This window comes from Sinocyclocheilus anshuiensis, unplaced genomic scaffold (genome assembly GCF_001515605.1).
Source record: "Sinocyclocheilus anshuiensis isolate Anshui unplaced genomic scaffold, SAMN03320099.WGS_v1.1 scaffold86, whole genome shotgun sequence".
In the NCBI taxonomy this organism is placed as follows: domain Eukaryota; kingdom Metazoa; phylum Chordata; class Actinopteri; order Cypriniformes; family Cyprinidae; genus Sinocyclocheilus; species Sinocyclocheilus anshuiensis.
Window position 1 is genome coordinate 3,145,492 of NW_015547662.1, and position 15,497 is coordinate 3,160,988.

The 15,497-nt window shown below is 34.7% G+C and overlaps 1 protein-coding gene across 2 annotated transcripts in view; it reads left to right on the top strand.

Moving 5' to 3' along the window:
• The first annotated feature begins 2,456 nt into the window (after window positions 1-2,456).
• Window positions 2,457-15,497, top strand: part of marchf1 (membrane-associated ring finger (C3HC4) 1) — a 14,947-nt gene continuing 1,906 nt past the window's right edge. For both annotated transcript variants that reach the window (XM_016504670.1, XM_016504671.1), the window contains exons 1-7: window positions 2,457-2,548; window positions 2,728-2,946; window positions 10,818-10,868; window positions 10,962-11,041; window positions 12,375-13,028; window positions 13,109-13,289; window positions 15,054-15,201. In XM_016504670.1, coding sequence (XP_016360156.1) covers window positions 2,857-2,946; window positions 10,818-10,868; window positions 10,962-11,041; window positions 12,375-13,028; window positions 13,109-13,289; window positions 15,054-15,201 — 1,204 coding nt within the window. In that variant the 5' untranslated portion in view covers window positions 2,457-2,548; window positions 2,728-2,856. The remainder of the gene's footprint in view (window positions 2,549-2,727; window positions 2,947-10,817; window positions 10,869-10,961; window positions 11,042-12,374; window positions 13,029-13,108; window positions 13,290-15,053; window positions 15,202-15,497) is intronic.

A 15,497-nucleotide genomic window follows, 5' to 3' on the forward strand; every position in this document is an offset into this window, starting at 1 on the left:
TATATATATATAATTATTTATTAAAGTTCCAAATCTTCTATCAAAATATCTATATTCTCATTGTTGTTTTTTTAGACTACTGCAATTTCGGTCAGGCTGAATGCAAATATTTGCAAGACATTTATTTAAGGTACCTGTAGATATGAGCTTTTGTGGTAAAAACCTTCAGATGCCTGAGAACTGATTAAGTGTCCTTGTTCTAGAAGTTTATAGAGTTAAAATGAGCACACATAGGCTGTTATCTTACACAGGGGTGCACAGTCCTTGCTCTCACTCCTGCCTGTAACTTTCAGTTGAACCTGAAAAACCTTGATTAAGTTCCCAGGAGAGCGACTGAACACCCCTGATTTAGAACCTGAAAATAGTTTGGATAATTTACCAGAATTTCTCTCCTTCTATCATGTTGTATGTTCATTAGAAGTATGTTGTCATCTGTGCAGAAAAAAAACAAGAACATTTTGGATTACCAAAAGTAGCATTTTTTAAAATAAATGATAAAATAGTTTTCTCTTTCACAGAATTCACATGCCCTTGACGTCTTTTGAATATTTTTATGGATTATTTAATGGGTTTTTCCACTTTCATTTTTACTCTTTGTATCTCACCAAACAGTCAGTTTAGGTGTATTCGATATCAACCGCGACCAGCATTGACAGGGTTGCAGTTGGAGGCAGCAATCAAACTGAACTTAAGTTCACTTTTAGTTATTTCAGTTATTTTATAGTTATTTTTCATAACTATACCAAGCACAACCAAATCCAACCCTTAGCTGGATTAATGTGTCTGATCTTGAACCTTGCATGTTCCAGATCTTGAAAAAATACAATTCTGAGACATTTTGTTTTTAAGAGCCCCTTGAGGGCATTCAACGTAACAAACCAATCACAATCAGACATAAGTGGTCAGCCTTGAGGGATGATGAGAAAGAGAGAAAAGGAATGCTTACATGTTAATTTGTTTGTAATTATGTGCATTTTACAAGCAGGGAAACAGAGAGACCATGTGAAAGAGAAATGGCTCCCTCCTATGTGCAATGCATGAAAATGAGTTCTACATCTTAAACTAAATGAATTCATGTTTTTTTTTTTTTTGTAATCACTAGATTTTTTTAAATTAAATAATGTTATATAATATAGTCAATTTTACATTCTCTATGTAGTCTCTCTCTCTAAAAAAAAACATGTAATTAGAAACAAACTGCACTACAAAAAGATTATTTTGACTGTTTTCTGATTATTTTCCTGTTTTCCAGTACAAACATCTAAACATTATTAAATCAAGATACATTTACTTTTTAAATTAATTTTAAATTCTTAAGTAATTTTCCTTTTCAAGTAAATGTATCATGATATCTAAGAATGTTTAGATGTTTGTCCTAGAAAACAAGACAAAAATACTAAGTAAGATAAATATTTTTCAGTGTGACATAAAGGAACTGAATTGATTTTTTTATCATCAAACAGCAATTTTAGGTTTATGTAAATGAGTGAAACTATTTCTTGAATCTCACAGCATCTCTTCTTCTAAGTATGATAGTATTTTTAAATCCACATTCAATTAAGCACTACTAATGGGCTTTTGTGCTATAATTATGTATTTTACAGGCTCCTTTATTTGTTTTATGGGTTAGTAATCAGATGTGAGTAGTCAGGTTAAGAGATTTCACCCTGTATATTTGTAAAGCATGGGTTAATATTCTTATTTGCATATGTATGAGTCAATATGATTGGACAGTAATAGTGTGTAAAATGAATGTGACACTAGAAGTTACACACTTTCACACACTTGTGTGCATTTATGTTTATCATGCACACCCTTTTTATCTACAGGGTTATACTTAAAGATGTGCTTTTATACAAATGTAAATTGTTCCTATTTATGTATGGATTTTTAAATAATTTTTTCTTTTATTTCAAAGGATGTGTTGGACCGGATATTTAGGGAAAAACAACAAACAAGTGTTCAGCATACATAGGAACTCTTTCAATACTGTTCAGAAAGCACCCCAGCATGCACCTCATGGAGTTGGAGTGGTAATTTAAACAAAGGGTGGCGACCTCGAAAAAGCAAATTCATAAGGTAGTTTTGGTCTGTTCAAAAATTGTTCGTCCTCTACCTCTGCCATACTTAGGCATTACTATTATTATAAATGTGGAAAATTTTAATTATAAAGAAAGAGTAAGTGTGTCCAAAATGTTGAATACACACATACATACAGTATGCACATACATGCTGAGAAAGAGTAGCTCTCTCAACTGTTTGTATAAATTAAACATTTAACATCAACTGTTACGAGCTAGTTTGTTCTCTCCAGTGTTCGTGTGTGTGTGTGTGTGTGTGTGTGTGTGTGTTCCAGTAGCCGAGGTTGTGTGCAGCCCCTGGGGTTGTAAACTGATTAGCTGGCTGCTCCATCCCACGCTGCTCCTGGAGGGAGGAGATTTGGAGCTAAAATAACCCCTAAATCCTCTCAGCAACATGTTTACAGGTCAGGTTAACAGACGCGCACACACATATCTACAAAAAACTGAGGCATCACTGCAGCTCTCAGGTAGAGTAGAATTTAAATGAGCTCTTTCTCCCTGTCACAGATCACACAGGTGGAACGAGAGAGGTGGCTTCAGCTTTTTTTGGGATGTGACGACCAGCTCTCCGGATGTTTCTCTGTTGCAGCTGAAGTCTAAGTTCTCACCCAGGATACTTAACCTGATTTCATGCATGTGTCTGTAGGAGTGCGTGTACCAACTCTGGAGCGGGTCGTATTCTTTGTTTCCATGCCGACCCTCAGGATGGCGCGAGTCTGTTGTCTTTGGTGGGCTGAAGGCAGCGAGGAATCCCACAGTCCTGAACACTGCTAGCATGCCTGTGCATCAGATATCGGTTGTGCCCATCGCCAAAGAGACCGCCAACAGCTCCAGCCGGAATAGAGACAAGAGCAAAGAGAATGAGGCAAGTACAGACATTTAACACAGAGAATCTGTGATGTATGTGGAGTTTTCATAACAAATACCATAGTTTGTTTTTGATGATAAAGATGTAGCCATCCATGGTTTTCCATATGGTTACTGTAGTCTGTTAGTATTTTGATGGCTTCTGTGGAACAATAGTACATTTTCAATATGGTCAATGTTGCACAAGTCCTAAGTTGTGAGCATTGTCCTATAATAAGATTTCTTAGTTTGCATAAATCTGCTTTAATTTTCAGAAGTAAGGATAAAAAATGACTCAATCTCATGTAAACAGAAATATAGCCTAGAGCAGGAGCTGGAAGGTGTTGTATTGGAAGAGAAATTGTTGCTATAAATAGAACTGTAAGGCAGTGTTACATATATTTCAGCCTCTTCAGGGTCATTGGCATTTATTTCAAGTATATTGTAAATCAAATACAATGCTTTTCCATCAAATCGCTGTAGCATGTTTGCAGTTCAGTTTGTTTCAGCGGTGTGAATGTTTGTAATATCCAGGACATTTTTTTTTAATGCATGAGCATTATTGTTAGGCTCAGATGGCACATCTACAGTCTGTTTGCTGACTGCTTGATGCATATCATACACAAACATGGCTCCACGTAATCTCTGGATTTGCCAAATATTTTCATGTTTGTGGCATCAAATCTGAAATATATTTAGAGTTTTGTTTTAGACACTTTGTTGTACCATGAGCATAACTGAATATTACTATGTCTGTGAAATAATCTGCATTTATCACTTTTGGATTGATAGAAATTATGAATATTATCCAGAATTGTCCAAAAAATTATTTGAGGTGTTTTCTGCATCTGATTGCAGAATCATTTAGATTTGCATGTCCCGAATGAAATACCATGCCTGAATTTGGGCAAAATGTAATAACTGGCTCCCTTACAATTCATTAGTATGCATTTATATTGACTTGACCACACCCCACAGGAAGTTAAATTGGAATTAAAGGACTAGAATTCACTGAATTATAATTCAGAAATTCAACATACCATTCATTGCAAGTTCAGATGTGCATGGATACTTAATAAATATTAAGACTTTTAAAATATTTTAAACTTTAAGTGAAGGCTTTGTGAAGCCATCATTCAAAGTTCATTTCAAAGTCTTGACTAACCTCCCTTTTCTAGGTAAAAATGACACTTATTGCAGTTATTCAAATTCAGGGATTGAACTGCAATATAAAAAGCATTCTCAGTTCAGTTATGGATGCAATAAAAAAAAAAGACGAATCACTAAATTTCTTCAAAGAATGGCTGAAATTATATGCAAAACAAAATATGAATGGATGGCATTTGAAAGTGTATTTTGAGCTGTTCAGACTCTCTAGAAAATTGTAGAGAAGAAAGAAAAGCTAGAAGTTTAAGAAAGAAAATATGTGTGGTGTTTTGTGCAAAAGTTACCACCATGCTAGTGTGTTGCTAGGCGGTTGCTAAGGTGTTATAGTTTTTATGTCATTGCAATAAAGTCGATATAGTGTTCTGGGTGGTTGTTTACCATCCCTAAGGCAAAAGAGCAAGTCTCTGTGATATTCCGGCCACTAAATATGACTCAGTTTCCTGCTTCAATATAAGTCTATGAAATTGTTTTAAACCCGTTTAACAACCGGCAGGCAGAAATCATAACAAAAGTAACAGCACACCTCTCTTCATCATTATGCAGTTTTCATCTATCATTCATGTCAGTAGCACAAACAGTTATGTGATTAATTTAATGCTTAATGTTAGGGGTTTGTTCAAATCTTTAACCCTAAACATACGTGAAAGTCACAGTGAAGGCAGCCTGTGATAATGATGCCTTGCAGGCACTTTAACACTAGAACTGAGCGCTGAGCAAGCACTTCAGTTATTATTGTCTTTATGATATGGTCTTATTTAACAATATGGAGACTCTGACACTCTCTTGCATTTACTGTAGTTGTATTTGTTTGTGTGTGTTGTGTGGATGTTCTATTTCTGTGAATTAGCGGGAGTCTAATCCACTGCACTCTCTGCTGGAGCTGTCAGCTTCCATCACTCACTAACACAGATACTCAAACACATGTGCACATTCACTTGGCACCATGATGGGTACTAAATGGGCTCCCCTGGAGGATTGTCCCGACCTTTGATCTTTAAAACTGGATGCCGCATAGTTAGAGACACCAACAAAATTTGAAGTGTCTACTAGTTATTATAAAGTACATTACTCATCAAAATGTAGGGGTTGTAAGATTTGGTTCTGTTTTTGAAAGAAGTCTCTGCTGACCAAGGCTTTATTTATTTAATGAAGAATACAGTAAAACAGTGATATTGTGAAAAATTATTACAATATTGAATATATTCTAATGTAATTTATTCCTCTGATGGCAAAGCAAATTTTTTTTAGCAGACATTACTCCTGCCTTCAGTGTCACATGATCCCTTCACAAATCGTTCAAATCAAATCACAAATCAATATGCTGATTTGGTGCACAAGAAACATATCATAAAAATATATAAATTTAATATAAATAAATAGATAAATTGATATATAAAAACATTATATATACATTACCCCCCCACACAACAGTAATTAAAAAAATAAAAAATAATTAGCACCAGCATGGTCCAGTTTTGTGTTTATGGTAAAGTCAAAAGTTCTTCTAAAAGCCTTGATGTTCATCAGTCTACAAATTGATACTTTTATTCAGTAAGGACATTAAATTGATCAAAAGTGTCAGTAAAGACATTTATATAAAATATAATTAATTGTAAAATATTTCACATAAATGCTGTTCTTTTGAACATTCTATTCATCGAAGATAGCTTTGCCATCACAGGAATACATTACGTTTGGAAATATATTCAATTAGTATAGTAAAATAAGTATGACTTTTACAATATTCACAATGTTTTAACTGAATTTTTAAACAAATAAATGCAGCCTCGGTGAGCATAAGAGAATTCTTTTAAAAACATTAAAAACTCATAAATAATTTCAAACCTTCACTGGTAGAATATTACTGAACTGAAGCAGTTTTGTTGAAAGGTATGGTGAAAAATACCTTTATTTTCTGCCAAATGAAAATGTCAGTGTTATTAAATCACGTCTTTTTTCCACCTTAAATGGCATGTTCAACAAAGATGTTATAACATTGAATATATATATATATATGTATGTACAGTATATATATTGTAGATCCTAATATAAGAGTGAGTGTGAATATGGCTGTTCTGTTTAGTGTTCTCACACACCTTTTAGAGCTTATGAAAATGGAAATTACGCAGTAGCTGCTATTCTGGAGAAACATTCTTGTGAAAATACCTGTTATTGTGAGGGAGAAAATTCTAGTGAAATTACTATCGCTTTATAATTCTGTCCTTCTATTTATCATTTTCATGGCCAGAACACTGTCAGTGTTGCTTGTTTTGTGTGTTAGAAATGTATTGTATAACTTCGAACAGGTGTGTATCTGACGCTCTTGCAGATGCATAGATTGATGAGTGCATATGCATAACAAAACACAAAATGATGGAGTTTTTTATTGGAGTGTCTTGAACAAGTCTTTACAGTCTTCTTGTTAACCGTTCCAAAATACTGTAGCAGCAAAATATAGTATCTGTGCTACTATCTATGGGTAGACGTTTGAGATTCCGTGTGAGTAGTAGTTTGTGACCTGGTGTATCCCATCAGCACATTATCCCATGATGCACCTGTGACTATAGTTAGCTTTTGAATGGCAGCCAGGGCTTTAATCTTGGTCGGTGATTGGCTGCAGGCACACTGTCACAACACAAACCACAAGGGATGGTCACCATTGTATGTGCACCTGCATACGTAAGTGTGTATGGATCCAACACTGACAGGTTTATGTATAAAATAACAGCTGTTCTGAATCAGAATCATAAGTCCAGACTCTTGTAATTGTACTAGGCTGAACTCCAGATGGCAGAGCTAGAAAACACTACCTCAGACAAAGATATGAGTAGGATCTTACGCAGAAACTGTGTGAAGCCAATCCCTGTGTATCTAAATGAATGCATGACCAGAGATAGACCAACCGCTCACAGATTATACCTCAGAGAAGCAGCTAGAGCTAATCTAACCCTGCCTAGCACATAAACATGCATGTGTGCTCTTACATCGGCCTTTGGAGCAAGCAGAGGTGCTCGGCAGATTGGTAGCTCATTAAACGTACAGGAGTGAATTTATGGGTAAGTGAATGTCGGTTTGGACGTTTCTGGTTGTATTAGTCTGCATTGTTGTTTTGTGATTTGTGCATGCAACGCAGATGAGATTGTAGAGATGAAAGACCTTATAATACTTAATAATACCTAATAATACACACCAGGCGAATAATGATAAAAGTATTATAGCATAGCTTTCAATTATCTTGTCAGTTAAACTGGTTTGGGGCAGGTAATGTGTCTGAAATTTTAAATCCATTTGTTTGGAGTCAATATATATATCTTTACAGGGATTTTAGAATGTATAGTAGATTCATTCTGGTCAGCATTTACTGTGACCAGGATTCTGTAAATTATTCAGTTTCCAGATAGGAAAGTTTTAGGAGAAAGGAGTGCTTTGGTGATAGGTGGGGTTAGGTTTGTTCTCAGATGTTAAAGCAATAGTACAGTATTATAGTGAGAGGATATGAACTATCAGAAACCTGATTTGACTATATTAATTCTCCCTTTTTCAAAGCCTTCATTGAGATTTATATTAAGCTACATTTGTTTAATAGAGCTCTGTAATAAGCAACCATATATATATGCTATTTTGAATGCAACAGAAAATCTGTAAAGTCAAACAGTCAAGAGAAATGTGATGCTATTTATAAATGAGAAGACTGCATCGATAATGAGAAAATATCAATAAGAAGGTCATTTTACATGTGTTGTCGGAGTATAGAAATTCTAGACTAGAGGAATGAGCACTATTTTTCATGTTCATGTTATCATTCAGTACAGAAGCTGTGAAGACTGGAAGGCTTTTATGTAGAAAGTGAATCCATTAAGTGCATTACACACCATAGCAAGTGTCTTGAATCTAATTCTAAAGCCTGTGGAAAGCATCCAGGGGAGTAATTTTATTTGCTCAGATGTTGCTCCTTCATAGCAACACTCATGGAGTTTTTAGTTGTTTCATTCAAGTATCAGCGTTATTTCAGATGGTTCTCCAAAAATGCCTTGGGAAAAATAAAAACAGACACATATAAGAGACAACTGTTGATGGTGTGGCAATATAGAACTGTAAAATGAATGTGAATTTTATGAGAAATATTTGTGTTGGTGTTGAAATCTCTGACTTTCACACACAGACTTCGGTTTCGTGGCAAACTGAGCAAAGTTTGAGATTTCTGAGGAGACAGAAGTTCTTTTTCTCAGGACTCAGAACTCTCTATTTGCTCTCAGTCTCATTTAGGAGAAACAATCAAGATATTAAAGAGAACTCATCTTTGATTTTCTTCCCTATGGTCTGTAAGTGAAGGTGTGAGAGGAAAACCACATTTGGCTGAGTGGTGCGACTGTATTTCATGTGAGCGCAAACATGATTATCATGTGGTTCTGAATACTGATGTCAAACAATCATAAAACATGTTTAGAATAATATAATTTTCTCTCAGAGGATGCAGTCGCACCTGCATGCTGGCTAAAAGATACACTGCGGGTGTGTAAAATATTTATGAGCTGATCAGATGTTGATGTCTGTTGGCTTTCGCATTAATAATTCAGAGCGATATATAGTGTCGCTTCAGGAGAGAGAGAACAGAGTTCAATACTAACAGCAGCTAAACAACATATACATTTATTTGTAAATATATTTATAAACTAATTATTGTACATTTTTCACTTAATAACAAATCAGTTAGGTCTACCGATAAAAACAAAAACAAAAAAAACTTTTGAAGTTGATGTTGTAGTTACCATCATGATAGTCTGACTTGTTTTTCTGTATAAGCCTGATATGCAAAATAATCATATTTGTGCACTTGCAACACCTTACACGCACTATGGTGTTCTCAAACTGATAGTGATCCCCAGAGGATCATTTGTGTGTGTGCTTTTGTATGTTAGCTTGAAGGAAAGATAGTTAAGTTAATAATGGGCCAGGTGTGGACCAGAGAGAAAGGTGGACCCACCAAAAGCCCAGGAGGAATCAGCTCTGCCTGAGGCACATGAAGGCAATAAATGCTAATACAGATCGGTTTCCACAAAAGCCTGGCAAAAAAAAGCGTTCAGCATTTTTAAAAACAACAAAGGTCAACAATTCCCTTTTGTGCTGTTTGTATTTAATATTGATTTTGAACTTATTGTAGCTAAACCAGAACTGTGTAGAAGAAAGCACTTTGTTTACACACTATACGGTTCAAATATCAGTTAGATTATTATTTTTTGAATGAATGAATGATTGTTTTATTCTGCAAGTGCATTCAATTGTTCAAAAGTGAAAATAAAGTTATCACGGTTTCCACAAAAATATTAAGCAGCACAACTGTTTTCAACAAGGATAATAATAATCAGAAATGTCTCTTGAGCAGCAAATCAGCATATTAGATCATGTGACACTGAAGACTGGAGTAATGATGCTGGAAATGCAGCTTTGCATCACAGGAATAAATTAGATTTTAAACTATATCACAATAGAAAACAGTTCTTTTGAATTGTAATAATATTTCACAATATTAATGTTTTACTGTAGTTTTGATTAAATAAATGCAGCCTTGGTGAACATATAAGAGACTTCATTTAAAAACTTTTTTTTTTTAAATGTACCGAACTGATTGTCTATATTCAGACAGTAAAACAAATATTTTTGTAGTTTGAATTTATTTTGTTATTGTATTATGCAAAAAAATAAAAAATAAAAAAATATATATATATACACTCTAAAAAATGCTGGGTTAAATATAACCCAGTGCTGGGTTAAAAAGGGACAAACCCAGCTATATATATATATATATATATATATAGTGATGGACATGCTATGCATTGTTCATACAACAGTTAAGTAAACATTAACTTAGTAAACATTATTTTCATAATATGAGGTATTTCTGAGTGAAAGGATATTCAGCTTTTTTATACACTACGTTGGGATTGTTTAAGGTGAGTGTTGCTGTACTCCAATGGATCCAAGCCAGATGAGAGTTTGCTAAAGAGATTTAGCTATTGGTTAACATTATCTATAACTTGTGTGGCCAGTTCAGCGAAAGAGAAAGTTATTGCATTATGATTAAAGATTACAAAGACAAATGTGTTTATAGTGAATAACATTCACTGATAAATCGTTCACAATCAGACCAGGAACATGCATTAAGAAAATAAATAGGGTCAATTTTAATTTCATGTTGACTTTAAACAGAGCTCTGTACACTTGAGTGAGGACTTGAATGATTCCCTCTCTTTTTCTATTGTCATCTAGTCATCGTGTTCATTAGTTACCATCAACACACACATGCATAGTGTATATCTCACATGCAAATGGGTCTTAGGACGCTGCTGTTATTTTTAGTAATAGGATTGGTTTGTCTTAAAGCTGCAGTCACATTAAAGATCTGTTCAAACATGTGACAGAAATACTGCTTTAAAAGCCAACGTTTCTTTGTTGCTTTGTATGTTATGTGTGACAGCGCTTATAATTTCTGCTCTACTAGCATCACCAAACTGAAAGTACCAAACAGGTTTCCCATATCTGCCGCTGGTCAAATAAACCAACAGACTAGCCACTGATTGAGCCTGAAACAGAGCAATGTTTCACATGGGTCATATAATTGATTGTACACTTTAAACTGGGATAGGAGAAAGTATTTTGTGCTACAACTTTGAAAGTATGACCTCAGTGTGGATGAGAGAAACTAATCCTCTTTGTTTCCTTTAGGGTGAGAAAGCACCTGGGCGATCAGGAAGTCGATCAAGCAATATATCTAAGGTAACACACCCACGCCATCATTATTCAAAGCAACCCTAACGACAAGAAAGTAAGTGTTTTGCACATGCATGTTATTGTGACCTGTGGTTTCAGGTGAGCACTTCCACCCCGGGAGCCGTGCTGAACAGCATCTCTCAAACGTCGGTTACACCCTCCTCCCAGGACATATGCAGGTGAGTGTGGTCATGGGCCGATGCTGCAGGACACCATGCTTGTGATTGGTGCTTTGCTCATCTACATGTTTGCACATCGTGTGATTTTATGGAATGAGTTCTGGAAGGTCAGTGTCTTTGAAGGTATATGCAGTGGAGACCAAAAGTCTGAGATCACAAGTTTGCAACGGTTCTTTTTTCTGTTTAAAACAACAACGGAAAATAAGCAGAGATTTTGAACAATGAAAAGAAATGTTTCGCAAAAAGCATAAAGATTATAATACATTTAATGTTTTTAACTATAAATTAATGAAATTAAAGACTACAAATAATGCAGTTTATAAAACAATTTGTATTACATTCTAAAAAAAATAATAAAATTAATAACAAATACAAAGTAAAATAATGTAATCTATAAAATATTTTGTATTAAATTATGACATTTAAATAAACTTAAATTATGAATTCAAAATAGAATAATATCATTTTTAAAACATTTTTTAATTAAGTTACATTAAGAATGCAAAATTGAATAGAATTAATTTTTAAACATTTGTATTAAATTAAATTAGAATGGGATAATATAATTTATAAAACATTTTGTATTCAATTAAATAATATGAAATTGAATATCATTTATTAATAAACATTTTGTATTAAATTAGAATAGATTAATATAATTTTTAAAACATTTTGTATTCAATTATGACATTTAAATTCAATTTCTGAATGCCAAATAGAATAATATTATTTATCCAAGTTTTGGCCTGAAAAACATTAATATTTAATGCACTAATAATTAAATATTAGGAGTGCAACATAGAATATAATATGTTATGAAATATTTTGTATTAAATTAAGAACAAAGTAGGAAAATATAATTTGATGTGAAATATTTTGTATTAAATTATTACATTTAAATTAAATTATCAATGCAAAATCATTTATAAATCAGTGTGTATTAAATTAATTTTAGAATGCAAAATAAAAGAACTTGTTATGCACCTTTTTGTATTAAATTCAATTAATTAAAATTAAATGGAATAATTCAAATTAAATTCATTTAAATAAAAGTGATATCACTAGCAGTCTCAGACTTTTCTGTATGTATAAATGAATAGCTCTGTAGGTATGTAAAACGATTTGAAATTACGCTATATGTTTAGAATGCAACATTTTCTTTTTGATTTTCTGTATTAAAATAATTATTGAACAGTGATAAGGCCAATAATAACTTCAATAGAAATTCAATTTTTATTTGTCCATTATGTTTTTCACTCATCAATCGTTTCATGCTCTGTTGTGTCTTCTTCATCTTTTTGTTTTTATGTGCATGTGTGTATGTGTTGTGCAGCTCTAGTGGTCACGCTAAACTTGAAGTAGATGGCCCAGATCAGACTACACCCGTCATGCCCATAAACCCCGCCCCCACCGCAAAGCGGCAAGTCAAACGGCGTATCCGGCGGCGACGGGAGAGCACCGGGACTGTTGGGTGTGCCACAGAGTGCGTGGACCAACCGAGACATTCACGGTTGCATAGGCAGACGCACACACACTCTGACTCATCCTCAGAGGACGAGCAGCGCTGGAGAGAAGCTCGCTCCTGGAGTCGCCAGAAAGCGAGACGGAGACGCAGCAGCAGCCAACACACGCAAGCGCATCCCCGTGAAGAACGGGACGCCACTAAGCTCATGTCTGTCAACTCAGACGAGGGACAGAAGGAGAACCAGCCGCCGTTGTGCAAGGGTCCCAACACCAGGGCCCACAAAAAGTTATCAAAAAGGGAGGAGCATGGGGGCCAAAGCCAGGCAGCCAATCACAGAAAAGGCAATGAGCGTAGTAGTAGGAGTGGAAGTGAGGAGGAAGAGCCTATTACAAAAACGTATGAGGAAAGAGGTTCAGGAGACCCAGACATGTCTGTCCCATCCCCTTTTAAATGCACTGTTCCCACCGATCATAATGGTGCCACGCAACAAGCATGCACTGATGATGAACTAGAGGTGTGCAGGTGAGAGAGAGAGCGAGGTAGAGATGGATGAGAGTCAGAGGTTGAACGAGCGAGAAGCTGATGTGTTTTTGTTTGTGCAGGATCTGTCACTGTGAAGGTGACGAGGAGTGTCCGCTCATCACCCCTTGCCGCTGTACGGGAAGTTTGCGTTTTGTGCACCAGGGCTGCCTGCACCAGTGGATCAAGAGCTCCGATACACGCTGCTGTGAGCTGTGCAAATATGCCTTCATCATGGAGACACACCTCAAACCTTTGCGCAAGGTAACACACACATACACACGTCTCTGAACAGCTCAGATCCTGTTTTATATAAATAATTGCACAGGTGAATATATATATATATAGAGAGAGAGAGAGATTCACTAGTGCAATCTATCTATCTATCTATCTATCTATCTATCTATATATATCATCTTCTGAAGCTTCTTCTCAGACTATAAACAGTGAAATAAATTCCTCAGAAATGTATTTCTAACATTATTCAAGAAACAAGATGAACTGATTTTAATTAGCTGTTTGACTATCTTTTAAGTTTCGATTATTGGCTTTGTTGCAAAGTCCCACCTCTTTGAGAGCTCGTCCAATCATCAAACAGAGCACCCCGACTTCCAGTTGGAAAATACATACCCAAGTGCTTTTTCACAGATTTTTTTTGTGCAGAAAAAAAAGAAAAGAAAAAATAATATATTCATTAAACAAAAATAGAACATTATGCTAACTTTAACCAAAGTTGAGATGTTAAATTTCAACTACATTTTCCATTATCCCTCCCATCTTAACATTGAGTACTGTTCAAAAGTTTGGGGTCAGTATTTTTTTTCTGGTAAGAAATTAATACTTTTATTAAACAGAAATCAGTCGACAGTAAAGACATTTACAATGTTAGAAAAGGTTTAAAATAAATGCTGTTCTTTGGAACTTTCTATTCATCAAAGAATCAAAACAAAATCCACAAAAATATCATCAATATTATCTGTTTTTAACATAACAAGAAATGCTTCTTGAGCAACAAATCATCATATTAAAATGATTTCTGAAGGATCATGTGACACTGAAGCTTGGAGTGAATAAATAAAGAATAAATGAGAAATAAAGTAGAAAAGTTATATTTATTTCATAATATTGTACTGTATTCTTGATAATATAAATGCAGCCTTGTTGAGCATGACAGACCTTTTTCAAAAGCATAAATAAATCTTACCAAACATAAACGGTTGTGTATATTCAAACAGTAAAACCAATGTTTTACTAGTTTCAAAAACATTAAAAAAAAAATTCCAACCCCAACCCTTTGAATGGTAGTGCATACATAAAATTTTAATTTGACAAGAATTGGACTCTTAATGATTATTTTAAAGGTGTGTGATTTGAGCATCATAATGATGTAAATACATTAATATGCTATAGGCCAGGCTTATGCAAAACTCAGTTTAATACAATATCTAATAGTTTTCCATCTCTTACCAAATGGTTTTGGCCTGAAAATCAGTTGAAGACACCTTCCATGAGACATTTCACAAATTCAAAATATAAATAAAATATCATTTTGTTCTGAACAAATATAATTGAGAAGCACATATAATTTACGCCTTCATCCCTGCTTCCCAAGCTGGATCATTACACCCTACTGTGCTGTTTCCATAGCGACGCAGTGTAGAGCACTACAATCTCTTTCATTGACTTTCATCATTTTTAAGCATATTTATAGAGCACAAAGCAATAATTTAAAAAAGAAAACTAGTTCATTTATGCCCATAGCAGAAATGATGATTGAGTTACACACCAACGTATAGTGATTAGGGGGTCATTCAAGAAGGAGTTTTTCATAATGAGCAATAATAGTAGGGATACTTGCCTCAGTAAACACTGCTAATAAAATAAACTCAGGGTTTATTGTGCAGATTACTCTGAATGGGGAAATATTGTGAAGGTCAGCATGCACATAGCCTATAGTGCTGCCACATTGTGGCTAAAATAATAATTACAGGAAGGCAGTGCATTCATAAAGTCCTGTCTCTGCTTTAGTGGGAAAAGCTACAGATGTCTACAAGCGAGCGACGGAAGATCTTCTGCTCCGTGACGTTTCACCTGGCTGCTGTGGTGTGTGTCATCTGGTCACTCTATGTTCTGATTGACCGCACGACTGAAGAGATTCGCCAAGGCAAGAACAATGGTAAACACACTGACATGCATAGGTTTAGTGTTTGCAAGAGGGCATGAGATGCAATGTAGTGTTATTCAGTATTGCTGTGTGATCCACTTATTATATCATTTAGTGTAGTACAGCTGGAATGTTGTATTGAACAATCAGAATCTAGTTTTGTAAGAGGATTATATTGTGGTGAATTGCAGTAGTGTTGTAAAGTAGCTTTGTATAAGCTCATATTAAGTACGTTTTTATTTTATTTCTAAAGAATCATCAGTACTTTTGACAAAATGTGTTTATAAAATCATGTAGGCCTACACTCA